The sequence below is a fragment of the Alligator mississippiensis genome, chromosome 3 (genome assembly GCF_030867095.1).
Source record: "Alligator mississippiensis isolate rAllMis1 chromosome 3, rAllMis1, whole genome shotgun sequence".
Classification (NCBI taxonomy): domain Eukaryota; kingdom Metazoa; phylum Chordata; order Crocodylia; family Alligatoridae; genus Alligator; species Alligator mississippiensis.
The window spans coordinates 176,043,039-176,058,948 of NC_081826.1; the positions used below are offsets into that span (position 1 = coordinate 176,043,039).

Sequence of the window (15,910 nt, forward strand, 5' to 3'; positions counted from 1 at the left end):
GAACAGCTGGCCACTAACAAGAAGTATTACAATTAGGCCACTGACAGACAGGGAAAAGGTGTTGGGATCTGATGTGCAGTCCCAACAACTGTGCTTCCTGCTATGCCACACATGCATGGTTAGAGGCATGACTGTGGAACTGAGCATCAGACCCCATCATACCATACTGTCAGTGCAAAGGGAACCTAGGATCATGATCCCAGATCACCTCTGCACTGGCAATCTTGGCTTCTGTGGCTGGGAGCCCCATCAGTTGACTGGAGCTCTCAGCCATGGGGGGCACATCACGCGCTCCCATGGCTGGGAGCTCTGATCAGCTGACAGGGTCCCCAGCTACAGGAGTGCAAGTGCCCCCCCCACCCCATCCCCCAAATGAAAGCTCCAATCACTGACCATGCTTTGGAGGCCACTGGTTACACACAATTAAAGGTGTGATAGGAACCAACCACAAAGTTGTTATTACACAAAATAGACGTAATAACTTCTTCACTTATTCCTTGTTTTATCAGGCCATGAATTGAACAAATGCATGGCTATGTCATTACTAAAGAAGTGATTAACCAGTTAATTACTTCTCAACTGTAACATGTGTCAGAGACCCTATAAGTCATGACTTAATGATACTCTCCAAATGTATGAAAACCTTATGCTGTGGCAACCCAGTGCTTCAACCCAGACTGCATGACCAGTTGTTATAAAGAGTTAGTAACTAACAATTACTAGTAATTAAGTGTTTGTTAGTTAGGTATGTGAGTTCTTAAGGGAGAAACCACTACTTACAATATTGATTTAGCTGTAACTCTGGTGTCTTTAGTTGCATGCATTTATGTGTAATCAAATCTTCATTGATATAGAGTTTGTATTTACAGGAAACCCTTTCTATCTGTGATTCACGGTTTCAAATATTTGTGGTGCACCACACCAACCCATGGTCTCTTCCCATACAGCATGATGACACCTTATTACTGCACTCTGGTGATACTTTTACAGTCAGTACGTGGCAGTATCAACTAAAGGTTTTATTAGAGCAGGGAATAAAATGCTAGTTAGCATTTTATTGGAATTACTGTCTCCAGCCTGTTTATCCTAGCCTATTATTGGTACAGTACAGTATTCATGGATTTCCCTACTCGTGAGGATCCCTAGAATGTATCTGCCGCAAATGGTGAGGGTCTCCTGTACTGTCCTTTTGGAGAAGGTGAGAAATTTTATGATATATCCTAAATTTCATGATTCTAGCAAATAAAGTTTACAGAAGATTACAGAAGATGGGTTCATAAGGACATTTTCATAGTCTCAGAAGCAGTATATAAAGGAAAACTGTTTCATACTGGTAGTACAGTATGAACCTATGCAAGCTCCATCAACAGCCATTATGAACTCAAAAAGACCTCAATTCTTTAATACTGTAAAATACTAAGAGAAAAAAAAATCTGGCCAGGATACCAAGATTTTCTCTCTCTTCCCAAAGGGTAAGATAAGACCTTTATTTATTTATTGACAAGTGCAGAGTTGGTAAAAAGATCCCTGGTTTAGTGTCAGCCAAGAGAAGGGTAATAATTATGGCTGTGCGAAGCTTCAGTTGCCAATTTGATTCGGTGGAGATTCGGCGCAATTCAGATTCAGAGATTCAGCCGCTGAATCAAATCAGAGAACCCTTTAATCTCTCTGAATCAAATTGGAACCCTCCGAATTGATTCAGAAAGATTCAGTGATTCAGACACAGCTTTAAATGTTTTTTCTACATACCTCAAGGTACCAGGAGGCTCGTGGATGCTGCAAGGCTGGCGCAGATGGAGCGCCCCACAGAACTGCAGGGGGCTCCCCACTGCACTTGGCAGCAAACCCGTAAGTGGACCAGAAGCATTTCTGGTCCACTTCCGGGTCTACCGGGAAGCACATGGGGGACCCCCCACCATGACCCTTTGGCTCAGTGACTGGTGCCTCCTGGGTCTGGGGTGGCACCCATGGTCCCCCCACAGCCTATTGCCACATTGAGGGGGAGCAAGGGGGGGAAGGGGGGCCTGTGTGCTCCCCACAGGACCCGGAAGTGGACCAGAAGTACTCCAGAGGGCCCCCCCGCACTTCATCTGCCCCAGCATTGTAGCATTCACGAGCCACGCTGGTACCTCGAGGTACGTAGAAAAAACATTTAAAGCTGTGTTTGTGTCCGAATCGCTAATTCTCCAAATCAGCATTGAATCTTCAGATCTGGATTTGCCTGAATCGAATCAGGGACAGCGATCCAAATCAACTAATCGAATCACTGTCCCTGATTTGGCCTGAATCCAAATCCAATAGGATCTGCTTTGCACACCCCTAGTAATAATACATACAATGAAGATTATAAATACTTCTAGGTAACATGGGATACCAACAGTACATTTTAAAATACATACAGTGATGTGCTAGAATAATTACAGTTATGACAGAAAAGGTTATTACAATTGCATTTATCATTTCTTTAGAGTCATCTTTTGGGCAGATGCTTCTTTTAAATCCAAACTTTTTTTTAAATTGCAGATAATAAGATTTTGCTTGACTTCCCCCACACTTCTCAGCATGGCCATCAGGGCCTCATATGCTGAAAGAAAGTCACTTTGGGGGCACAGGCTTTGGTGATGTAAGTGCCCATATGTAACAGGGTTTGGGTTAGTTTACCATTTACATGAGACTTCTAAGAAACACATGGGTGCAAAAAGACAGGGTACTGATGAGAGAGTGTTCAGCTCTGTACAATGCAGATAGGTGTGGAGTGCTCAGTAGGCCTGTGTGAAGTGGCTAATATTCACTTTGAATTCAGATTTGGCCGATTCGGGGGACAGTGATTTGATATAGCGATGCAAATCATTGTCCCAAATCAATTTGCAGATTTGGCTGCTGTAGAATTAGTCAAATCTCCAAATTGCACAGGCCCCATCCCCCGCCCGTTCTCCCAACCCCGCCCAACCCCAGCTCTGAGATCTTTGAAAAAAAACAAGCAAGCCCCAACTCACTTGCTGCTGCCAGGCAGGGGAGCAATCCCTGCTACCCGCACTGTCCCACACTGCATGGGGGGCTCTGCCATGAGCCCCCTGACCCCCCCCCCCCCCGCCACCATGGCTGCCTCACCTGCCCCAACTCCCAGCCCTTAAAAAAAAAAAAAAGCCCTGACTCACCGGCTGCTGGGCTGCTGCCAGGCAATCCTTGCTGCCCCACACTGTCCCACGCTGCATGGGGGGCTCTGCCACAAACCCGCAGAAGCCCTGATGCCACTGCAACAGCAGGCGAGTTGGGTCTATGTTTTGTTTTTTTTATAAAGGGCCAGGAGCTGGCTGGGCAGGGCAGCCATGGGGGGGAGGAGTGGGCTGGAAAAGCAGGCAGGGGTTGGAGGTGCTCAGGAGGGCTGGGGGAGCAGGCAGGGGATGGGGCCTGGAGGGGTTCTACCCATGGTCCCCTCCCCCACCCCCTACTTACCAGCATGGAATCTGGGCCTAGCTCCCTGCTGCAGCAGGCGGGGACTACCCAAATCGCCGAAGCTCTTTGAATCCTTTCCAAATTGATTCGGAGAGCTTCGAATCAAACCTTATAATTGATCCCCTGATTCAATTTGGATTTGGAGATTTGGCCACCAAATTGGGCTGAATCTCATCCAAATCAAATCAGCACCCGAAGTTTTGCACAGCCCTAGTACTCAGCATACTGAATAGGAACAAAAGTTATATAACGATATGGCCCTGCATCCCTGAGAGCTCTGGAGCACCACCATCAATTTTAATCGGTCTAGTAAAAGTACATCAAAACAGGAGAAGGTAACTGCACACTTCTCTGCATACAAAGTAATATGATCCTTAATGGACATATGCCCACATCCCCTAATGGAGCTATTCTCCAAGCATACTACACTTTTTTTTTTATGTTAACCTCAGGTCAGGACAGTAGAAAACAAGGCATGCAGGGGATCTGAGCATTCAATGAGAGGACTATTTCTACTGGTTAACCTTAAGTGTACTGATGTGTAACTTCTGCATAAAATGATACCAAAAATATAGCCAGTCGGCATGCTCTACTGTGTACTATGGAAATATTTAATGAATCGATGCTGTATGCAGTGCAGTATGTGGCACTCTGTTCCCTCCATGTGCTGGATCATCACTTTATGATTTAACTAACTATATGGGGCAGAGCATTATTGTGCTGTATATGGGGCAGATCATTAGGCCTGTGCAAATAGGGAAGTATTCAATTTGGATTCGGATTCGGCCAATTTGGAGGAGTGATTCAGGTCAGTATCCCAAATTGATTTGGCCAAATCGGCTATGAAAGATTTGGTGCCGATTCGGAGAGATTCGGTGATTTGGCCATAGACTATAATGGGGAATCATTGGAATACCTATAACTGTCATTTTAAGGCGGAATTTGATGAAAATAGCAGAGATGGTAGCCCCTTCTGATGGCATGAGGCCTGCCAGGTTTCAAGGAAACAGGTGCAGGGGTTTCTGTGAAAGTGCACCTCAAGATTCTGAAAGCAAAACTCGTATCCCGTGTGTGTTAAGGGGTGTAGGTTGTAGCTGTGTTGGTCTAAGGACACAGGCAGACAAGGTGCTTTGGGTCAATCTGATATATTTTATTAGACCAACTGAATAGTTAGAGAAATATATCTTAGCAAGCTTTTGGGTTTAAAAACCCTTTGTCAGGCTGAGGAAGCATATGCAGTTGGTGTGTGTGGTCTTCCTGGGTGGAATGAACAGTAAAGAAGCCAGAAGCTGGTATGCAGGCAGAAAAGCCAGCCAGTGAAAATGTAAACTGAGGTGTCAGGGGGTGAGAGACAGGCTGGGGGAGGGGAGATGGAGCAGGTAAAAGTGGACATGTACTCAGGGAGTCAGATGTCAGGCAGGTTACAGTGTGTTATATATCCAATGTCTATATTGAGTCCATGGGGTTTTGTATCTAGGAGGTCGATGAAGTGAAGTATGTTGTTTCTATATCCCTTCCCCAGAGCACTATCATTGGAAGGGAACTCGGAGAAAGATCACAGTCACTGGCTAGCTACAGATGTCAGTCTTTCCCCCCCACTCCTCCTCCCTCTTCTTAGTTCCTGTTTCCCTGCAAGACTGCCTTCTGAATCACCAAATCTTTCTCTGAATCTTTTCTGAATCGATTCAGATGTTCTGAATCAATTCAGAAGTTTTTATGGGTCTCCCGATTCAATTCAGATTTGATGATTCAGCCTCCAAAATTGGGTCAAATCTTCTCTGAATCAAATCAGCAACCGAAGCTTTGCACACCCCTACAGAACATTATTGCACTGCTTTTGAAACTGCCTAAGGGAACAGCCTCATAACTCTCCAAACTGTCACCTCCAATGACTCTTAATCAGGGCTGTCAAGGTATGGCCTCCAGAGATCCTAGAGGGACTGGGAATTTGGGGATGAAGACCACTGCTAAATGGGTCCCACTGCTGTAGCCCTACTGGGGGCACGTGTTGGCAGTCAAGAGTCAAACGACAGGTGCATTAATCCCTGTGGCTCAAGAACTTGCAGCAGTTAATGCTGCTGCTGCTTGCCCTGCTGCCAGAGGTGGATCTGGATCCAGCCTGTAAGGAGCCCCATGGTCTGCATCTGCCCTAGGTGGGCCAAAGGAGTTTGACACCCTTGCTCTAAACCATATTCTCTAATGCTACAGGGAGGGAATCAAAGGGTGAAAGGACTATGCCTTTCACTGTGCACACTCCAAGATTATGGTATAATTATGTTTTCAAGTAACACTGTGAAGGTGAAGTCAAGATTCTCCCCCCTCCTGCCACTTCTTCCTACTCAACTACAAGAGAGGAAACTTCTCAGCTCCTTAGAGCCTGCCTCCTCTCCACACACTGTATGTAGCAGTATGGTGTACTAATACAAGAGAATCAGACAGCACCTGCTATCAAGGACAGGCAACAATTGAGCTGTGTACAAATAATGCTCTGCATAGCTTTTAGCAGACAATATGTAGCAATAGGAGTTGTGGTTGTACAACTGTAACAGCCTGGGATCCTAATTGCTTTGGTTCATTAAAGGTCCTATAAGACTTTTTGTAAGAACGGCAGGTTCTTTGGCAAATTCTAACTGATGAAATTACATACCACCCTCCTGGAATAAAAGGGATGCTTTACTTTATTATCCTGTACTGTTCTGCGATGTTAAACAGCTGCTGTATTTTACCTCCTCAGTTGCTGCAATGACCCTATATAAAGTCTGCACACCTGTTTAACTTCACTAAAACACTTTAGGAGTTTATGGGTTCAGAAATGATTTTATAGTTATAAATCATTTTAATAATTGATCCAGGAACTGTAAGCTGCCAACAATAATTTAACTTCAAAATATTATATGTTTATTAAAATACAAAGAGCTTTTAAAAGTTGTGTAAAAAAGGGGGAACTCTGTATTAATACATAATAAATCCCTTATAAAAACAGAGGGTTACATGATTCAACAGTTTAGCTTGCAATGGGCTTAAACATGTCAGATAACATTTTAAATATAAACACATGCTCTTACTGTTGCTCTCCATTACTCTTTTCCTGGCTTTGTCAGCTTCCCTACTCAAGTCACCTCACAACTTAGACTGGAAATCCTGTGGGGCAGGGATCATGTCTTATTTGTCTGTTAAGTTCCATGCACAATTGGCACTATATAAATAATGTTGCTCTTAAACCTAGTACACCTGACTTCTAAAATTCTTGAGAACTGTTATAGTAAGAAATACAGAAAAAACCCATGGCCACAGCAGTGCTCCTGCTGTGTTTACACTACCAAAATGAAAGGAATTTTCAAAGAAGGTAGCAAAGACCACCTTTGCAAGGGGAAGGGTTGAAGTTTGCTGTGTACTTTGTGGGAGACTACTCTTTGCAGCAAAGGAGCTAAAACAAAACAAGAAAGTTTTAGCTCCACAAAGGCATTTAGGCCTTTCTAGGCACACAACTTCTATTCACTTGGATAAGAGGTAGGTGCCTAAATATCTTTAGAGACCTGGGCCCAAGTTTATTTTAGGTATATGAGAGAGATTAGAGGCAAAGCACTGCGATGATTTAATTTTCTTTACACCTGCACATCACTACTGGAAATTACTAAATTCTATTTTTGTTTGGAAAAATTGAAGCTGGAATGTTACTATAAAAGAAAAAAAAAACAAGTCAACGTAAGGCACAGAGAGAATGAAGACAATTTCAAAGTAATAGTAATAAACTATATATGGATATGACTTCAGTATAAAGATGTGTTATCAGGAAGAACTGGTAAGAGAAGAGAGAAAATTAGAAAGTTTTGCTTAAACAATCCTACCTCCTGGAATGTTCTGCTTTGATCCTCACTTTCATCCAGGTAGTTGCAGAGTTTTTGTAGTGAGGAAGAGATGTGAACTCGTGACTCTGTTTGGCTGGTGTGACTCATAAGTGAAAGAACAAGTCCTACTCCCAAGATGCATCCAGTGCTTTAAAGAGAGAGGGAAAACAGAATGGGAGTGTAGGGTTAAATAAGCAAAGATGGCTTTGGGAATCTATCATTTCTAAATGTAAAGCTCATGCAGTAAATGGATGTCAGATATGGCAATATCAGCTTTTAAACATCAGCAGTCAATTTAGTGTAAAATACAACAACAGCAGAAGTCCTGAGGACTCATTTGAACTAGAGATATCCTTTAAAAACAATGGGAGAGTTCATAGTTATACTTAATAAATTAAACAAAAATAAACATAAAAAATACTTCAGCCACAACTTTGAATGTATAATGCTTGTCAACAGCCAAAGGAGTTGGCAATAGCTTCATGGATAGAGGCACTGTTTATCAACATAAAATAGAGGTAGTATATGGCAGCAACAATCCTCTTTAGCTTATTGAACTTACGATTTGAGTATTTACTCAAATCCAAAATGAGGTGTTTCCTCCCGCAATCAACATAAGGGGAAAAGCCTTGTCTTGGATTTAAGTAGCAGCCCAAGGCAGGCAGCAGCTCAGCTCTAACTTTGGCCGTGGGCTCAGGGCTGAAGCCAGAGCTAAGCCACTGCCTGCCCAGGACCAGGATGGTTTGTTTGGTAGGGGAAGGGGGAAACAGGGAAGACCCATGTGTGCAGCTTGGGGGATGCATGGGGGAGACTATGCAGCCTACACCCCTACCCTGCAACAGCTACCCACTCTTCCCCTTACCTTCTGCTTCACCTCCAGTCCCTCCAGGCATGACCTGGCTCACCTGGGAGATAAAGCTGCTCCTCCCTGGGCTGGCTGGGCCAGGACTGCTGCTGCTGCTGACTGCCATGGAGTTGGAGCAGAGATGCAGAAGCAGAAGGTAAGTGACATGGAGGGGATAGGTGGCATGGACAGGCACAGGTTGAGGAGGAAGGCTGAGATATGGGGAGGCAAAGTTTGGAGGGCAGGCTGCAGGGGGGAGCAGACACCATGGGACAACCCCAGGCATGGAGAGGCAGGCAGCAGGAGGGCAAGTAGTGGGAATTAGACAGGAAGGGCAAGAAGTAGGGGTCTGGCTCCATGCCCCCAGCCATTGCTTTCTCTGGCATAGCAGTTGATTGGGAGGCAGGAAATTAATACAATTTCCCACTAATTATATTGTAAACATGGAAAATCATAACACATTTATAATTTTCCAAGTATAGAATCTAGTTGGCGGGTTGTCTTAAATTCAGGTAAATGCAGTAACAAATCAACCAACTAAATGGATTATCACAAGTTTTCTTTACACGCAATTTTATACTATGAAACTTGATAAAATATGCCAATGGTTGTCTATAAGAAGGTAAATAATATTCCTAGTTAGTTTAATTACCCAACACAAAATTTTAGTTTGACAACACTTTAAACATACACACAAACAGAAAGGGAATAAATTTTGTTACAAACACTCATTTTTGTGAATGGGTGGAGAGTTTGTGGGCTTCTCCAATTTACTATTTTGTCTTTAATATATACATATATATATAGATATATACGTGTGTGTGTGTGCACACGCACGCACAATCTATATGGCTGCTTAAAAAACAAATCAAAATTCCAGTGCATTTCAACAATAAAATACCTTAACTGTCATAGTACATGTATGTAGCCTTATTTTAGTATCTCTAAGATAACAGCAATAATGTTTTTCTCTTGTGGAATATTCAGCGTACAGTACTAGAGAGAAGTATGTAGGTGTTTCACAAGCAGTCCTAACAAAACACATGTATTTATTATATGATTTTTTAAAAAATGTGTTATATGGTTAAAGAGTCAAATTCTGACACCACTGTAGTGGGGGGTTTTTTACACTGAATTGTGTGGAACCAGAGTTCTCTTATTAAGAATTAATGACAGTCATGTAAAAAAATGCTTGAAGTCATACCCTGTCCAGCTTTCAAACAGTTATTTGTTCTTATTAAGAGCTTTGTAGAGGCAAGGCATCTTATTATTCAGAGAGATTTTGGCTGCAAATATATTAAGCACTTAAGCATCAACCTTCATTTTTTTTACACCTACAATCACTAATTTTTGCTTCTAGTAGTTGTAGACCAGGTCAACTATGCCACAGATTTATACAGAAAAACACATCTGCAAGAGTAGTTAAAATATACCCTTAGTAAGGAAAATATATATGGTAAGCCACAAATATCCCACTTTTTGGTGTTCTGCAAAACTTGGTGAATGTGTTGACCATGAAGAGGTCAGGGTTAAACACTCAGGATGTGTCCGCACTTGCATGGACGTTTGGTTCCACCTTGCGCTGCCGCTAGTTGTCCCTGTGGAACGCCTGTGGCACAAGTGCTCTGCCATGTGACAAGTTACCCCAGGTGGCTGGGGAGGCTGGCTCCAGCAGCCTTACCTGGGGTACTGGGGGCCTCCTGGGGCTGCAGCAGTGGTGATCCTGCCACACAGAGGCTAGCCAACAGCCAGTGTGTGGCTCCAGCTGGCCTGATTCCAGTTTTGAGTGGCACATACTACCCTTCCATGAGCTGCTCTGCTTTTTTTTCCCCCGCGAGTTTTTGTTGACCCCTGGATATCTAAGGGTCAAAAAACACCCCCGTGCTGCTCCCTTGCAGCGTGGAGAACACATGAACATGTAGTATGTGGCACTGCAGACGTGTCTGCGTATGGCACGGCCACACTCATCTGGACACAGCTTAAGTGTTTTACTTTGGTTTAGAAAGGGAAAAACTTTCTAGACTGATTTACAAAATAAGGACCAGAGACAGTATAATATATCTGCTGTCTGTGCATGAATTTTATAACAAATGGTCATCATTAGAAAGCTGTCTTTCACTTGCTTTTCTCTATCTGTTCCCTGTAATCCTTTTGGATATGCTTCCAGAAAGATAATATATTTAATAAAACTTAGATCAATAACAGAAAAAGGATTAATAGTAATAAATATAAATACATCTTGAAGCTGCCTGTCTCTCTTTCTCTCTGGAAACTGTTGTGTAGTTTCCATAATCAAGGCGTCTACAAGTTAAACTATTTGTCTAAAACCCTCCCCCCAAAACATCCTATTTTATACATACTTACATATTAACACATATTCAATAGTACCATGCATATCTATAGATTTCAACAATACTTAATTCTCTCTCTTCCCCTCTCCCTTCTTCTCCCATCCCTATCTCAGGGATTTATACTTGTCTTGCCATTATAACCTCTGAGCGCCTTCTATGTAAAATCAATAGTATCAATAACTACTGTTATAACTATCTATCAATAGCTACAGCTATAGCTAAGTCCCTAGTAAACTTCCGTCTCTCTAACATTTCCCCTTTCTAGTGCAAATTTTTGTTTCAGATAGTTCTATTTTTATACAGTTTTATCAATTTATATTTATTCTAGGTATTTCCCCTTCAACTTTCACTGGTTCCCAGTTTGTTAGATGGAGGATTTTTAGGTGGAAGGGGATATCAATGCTGAGTATCGTGCTTAAGGCAGGCTTTTCATAGAGAGAGATTTAGCTGCATATTATATCATGTCCACAGCTGAGCAACTTGGGAATATCAAAACACCATCTTTATTTAATTGTTTGGTTAGGTGAGCAGGTGTTTTCTACTAAAATATAGGCAATCGTGTTGCTTATTCTTTTCTTGAAGTAACTCCATGTCTTTGTTGTTTTTTTCAACAAATTAGTAAGGAATTTCTTAACTAAAATGCAAAAAAGAATTATTCCAATTAAATAGAGTAAACAAAGAACTGGTATGAACAATACTGTTATCAGGACTGACATGATCAGCCAAGTGTGTACAAAGTTGTGTGAACTCCTATTTTGTGTAAGGCACAGTCTGTGAAAGTTTTCTTTTAAGCAGACATGAAGCAAGAATCCATAATGCCCTTCAATGGATGGGAAGCCTCAATGAACACCCTTTAAATGTCTGCTAATTGGCACAGTGACTGATTTTCCACAATGCTTCTGGGGGCGTGCCACATATCAGAAACCTGTACTCAGACAAAATTACTACTGTACAAGAGTGGAAAAAAATCATGGTCAGATTTCTTTTCCACTAGATGGCAGCATGGTATAAAATATTCTGCCTCCAACCACATGGCAAGCTGAACAGACAGGGATCTTAATAAAAGCTACACACCTTTTAAATCAAGCCAGCACAATGAATTTGCTGTGGGTGAGCTATCACCACAGTCAGATTTCAGAGGCATGCTAAATATGATGCCTGTAATGAGAAAGGAAACTATTTTTGGTGTAAGACACCTTTTATTTTTGGCAGGAAGAGAACAAATGGCACGGCATTTTCAATTTATAGCAGATGATGAAGGTAGTTTATGGTATGGCAATTTAACTCCCATAAACAGAAGTTTCTAAAGCACAGACTAAAAGGCTTTACTTTAAAAAAATAGTGGACACCAACTTGGAGACTACTGCCATTACAAGACTAGAGTCAACAGCATCCACAGCTTAAAATTACTTTCTTGCTCAATTGAAAAAAGAAAAAGTATTACATGCCAATTTTATACCTAGCTTTTTTAAAACCCCTAGAGTTAAACTTTGTCAAGCAGGGGAAAAAAATAAACAAAAAAAACTTGAATCCTCCCTCCCCTCCTTGCCATTGTTTCATGTACTTCTGTCTACCTACTACCTCGTGTTGGTAGAGGAGTCTATTTTGGCTGCTACTGTGAAGCTTTTATCTCTGGCTAATAGGGCAGGCAAACACACAGCAGTGAGTACAGCAAAGTGATGCAGCTGATACAGTTCCCAGTGCACCATGTGCCTTATTCTATGCCAGTCAAGGGGCAGAACAACTCAGATCTGAATCCAAAGTAAGATTTCCAAGTTCATAGCCCAATGAAGTGCAGCTGTGACCCCTCATGGGTTTTTCACAAGGTACAGAATATGTGGGGGAGAGAACAGAAATTGTTGCTCTTCAATCTTCAGTGAGAGAAGAATCAATGTGGAAATGATTGGCATAAAAAAAAAAGATAGAAAATGAGACCAGCACCAGACATATCACAATTCATTCCTATTCTAAAAAGAAATAACTAGCACACGGGATGTCACTTTATGGAACATATGTACTGTTTAATGGCAAATAATGTAGACAAAAAAAATTCATTTTGTAGGTTTTACTGGGTTAGCCTATGCTGGTGACTGTGTAATATTCCTCAATAAATTTGTGACCCTGCTGGTAGTCTGCTCCTCTCTTTAGGGCACTTGAGGCATAACCCTGCTTGGGAAAATAAAATACATTTGCCTCCATCCATATTCTACATGCCATCCACAGCTGTTAATTTAACAGGCTGGCTCTCCCAGATAAAGGAGCCATGCGAGGCAGCTGCTCCTGTGGCTCAGACTGTATTGTGCACACATGCACATTCCAGTAATAGGCTCCCAAGCAGCAGCTAGACTCCATTGAACATCTTGGCAGCTATAGAAGAGCACCAAGGGGGCACTTTCAAAAGTGCTTTTCATTAATGAACATGTGCAGGTAAGGAGAACGACAACGCTTCACCTAAAACTGTTGCTACTGCCTGCTATGCCACCTCCATTGAACAACGGATTTGGATTTCTAAACCTCTCTTCCACCATATTCCCAATGGTGTTTCTTGGTGTTCTTTTCCTTTGTGTGCTCACATAGCTCTCTCACCAGACTTTCCACAGTCTGTTAACAAGCATGTTTAAAAGAATTACAGTAAGATTCGTTTATAAGACACGGCTCAGGTGAAAGTTTTCAAGGGCAGGTTCAGTCTCCTTTTAGCAACAGGGTAGCTGTAGTTCTAAATTCAGAATATGCAGTTTTTAAAGCTTCATGGCCCTACATGAATGGTAGTAATCATCATAAATGCTAGCACCAAGAATAGAATAAACCTACTTGTACTCTAGACTGGTATCAAAGCAGCAAGCTTCCAGTGCATCCAGGGACTTCATTAGAAGTAGATTCATCTGTTGGCCAGATACATCACTATAAAACAGAAAGCAAAAATACAGTTCTACTTTTTGGACTACTTTATGATATTAGCCACATTGATAGCAATTAAATTCTCACTTAAGATAGTTCTTTATTTGCTAAATTAGGTTTTTATATTAGTTTATAAATAATAACTGTATGGTTCTTAATTTATTTAAAGTCGCATACAATTCCAGGACTAACCACTGACATACTTAAACATACTTTGATGCCCACTCCCATACAGCTCCTACTCCTTTCAGCTCTCAAACAGAAACAGAAGATCTTTACAGCACACAACACAAAAAAGGGGAAGGGGAAAGGGAAGAAGGGAACTACTGGTCAGGTCCTCAGGTAAAGCATAGTCACGCTGTTCATAGGCTGAAGAGAAATGATGTTTTAAAGATTTAATTTTCTGAAGCTCTTGAAAAACTGTCTCCCTTTCCTTTCTACTCCTTTGGGCCTTATTTGGAGAAAAGATGTCTGAACACACACTGCACCTCACTCCCAAGAAACCTTGTGGTTAAATAATGCACTTTCAGTCCCCTTACGGAATAGGAAAGTTTTGATCTAAATTAATCTCTAGGCTAAACGTGGATACTTTCCAAATACTTCCAAGGTAAGCTCAAATTTAGTAGATGTATTTAAGCTATATCTATTAGGTGTATGCAAAGCGGACCCTATTCGATTTGGATTCGGTCCAAATCACGGACAGTGATTCAATTAGTTGATTTGGATCACTGTGCCTGATTCGATTCAGCCGAATCCAAATCTGAAGATTCAATGCTAATTTGGAGAATCAGCGAATCAGACACAGACACAGCTTTAAATGTTTTTTCTACGTACCTCGAGGTACCAAGCATGGCTTGTGAATGCTGTGATGCTAGGGCAGATGGAGCGTCCCACAGGAGTGCTGGGGGGACCTCCACGTGTGTGGCAGACAACCTAGAAGTGGACCAGAACTTCTTCTGGTCCACTTCTGGGTCTGCTGGGGAGCATGCAGGGCACATCTGCCCCCCCCCGCGGTTCTCCCCCAATGTGGCAATAGGCCACGGGGGGACCCTGGTTGCCCCCCCCAGACCCAGAAGGCACCAATCGCTGAGCCAGAGGGGCACGGGGAGGGCCCCCCCCGCATGCTCCCCGGTAGACCCGTAAGTGCTTCTGGTCCGCTCCCGGGTCTGCTGCCAAGCGCGGTGGGGTGCCCCCGTGGTTCTGTGGGGCACTTTATCCGCCCCAGCACTGCAACATTCACAAGCCACTTGCTACTCAGAGATATGTAGAAAAAACATTTGAAGCTGTGTTTATTTCTGAATTGCCGAATCCTTCCAAATCTCTCCAAATCGATTTGGAGGGTTCCAATGTGATTCAGAGAGATTACAGGGTTCTCTGGTTCAATTTGGATTCAGAGATTCGGCCACCGAAACAGACTGTATCTCCACTGAATTGAATCAGCGACTGAAGCTTTGCACAGCCCTAATATCTATGACTAGAAAGAAACTTTGTGAGCAAAACATGAAAGCTGACTTGCTTTATTATTTAACATTACTTTTTTGAGAAAATGTGTCTTTCAAAACCATTCTTCTTTAAAACAAAACAAAACCCAACTATGGCTCTAATTCCCTAACATGTTTCAAAAATCTAATTCTGCTTTCTCAGGAGCTTTTTATGGCTTATCTGTTGCTCTGTTGGCACTATGGACAAGAGGCAATGCATCATCCAGTTGTGTGGTTGGTTTAAAAATAATAATAATAAAAAGAGTAGTCTTGTCTTCCTTCTAGCTCCTTAGCATCAAGATGGTATATTGATACAAAACACATTTAAACAAAGGCAGGTGGTTCAGAGCCATTAACTTCACAGGATATAAATAATAGTTATAGCCAGACAAACCTGTGTAAAAAGTCTGTATACGTAGTAATGGTATGTTTGTTATAGAAGTAAGTAGATACTGAGAGAGTTTTACATATATATAGTTATAGATATAGAGCTAGTTAGATATAGATATGGAAAAGCTAGTTATATAGATAGTAGATCTGTGTGCATGTTTGTGTGTGTCTGTGTTTGTATGTGTGTATATACACACACACATATAGAGATAGAGAGATATCTACATAGATGTCTATCTATATATAGAGAGAGATATAGAGAGAGAGAGATCTTTACTATCTATATACTGTAACTAGCTTTTGAATATCAATATCTAACTAGCTCTATATCTATATACATGTAAAACTAATTCTACTTACTTCCATAACAAACATACCATTGCTACATATACAGACATATTATAGAAGTATTACACATATATAGCTCCATCAGCCCCACCATCGCAACGTTCATGAGTCATGCATGGTACCTCAAGGTATGCAGAAAAAAAAACATTAAAAACTGTGTCTATGGCCAAATCACTGATTCTCAGAATCAGCATCAAATCTTCAAAGAAGATACCACACCCCTACTATGTACACTCATAGTACACTCATAGCTCATAGTCTGTCCAAGATGTTTTGTTTGAGTTAAGTAACTGC

At 41.8% G+C, this 15,910-nt stretch overlaps 1 protein-coding gene across 5 annotated transcripts in view; it reads right to left on the reverse strand.

The window, feature by feature from the left end:
- The window catches only part of FOCAD (focadhesin), a 290,506-nt gene that overhangs the window by 31,715 nt on the left and 242,881 nt on the right, over positions 1-15,910 (reverse strand). For all 5 annotated transcript variants that reach the window (XM_059724664.1, XM_006266820.4, XM_019480766.2 and 2 more), the window contains exons 28-29: positions 13,311-13,400; positions 7,305-7,452 (exon numbers count right to left, since the gene is read on the reverse strand). In XM_059724664.1, coding sequence (XP_059580647.1) covers positions 7,305-7,452; positions 13,311-13,400 — 238 coding nt within the window. The remainder of the gene's footprint in view (positions 1-7,304; positions 7,453-13,310; positions 13,401-15,910) is intronic.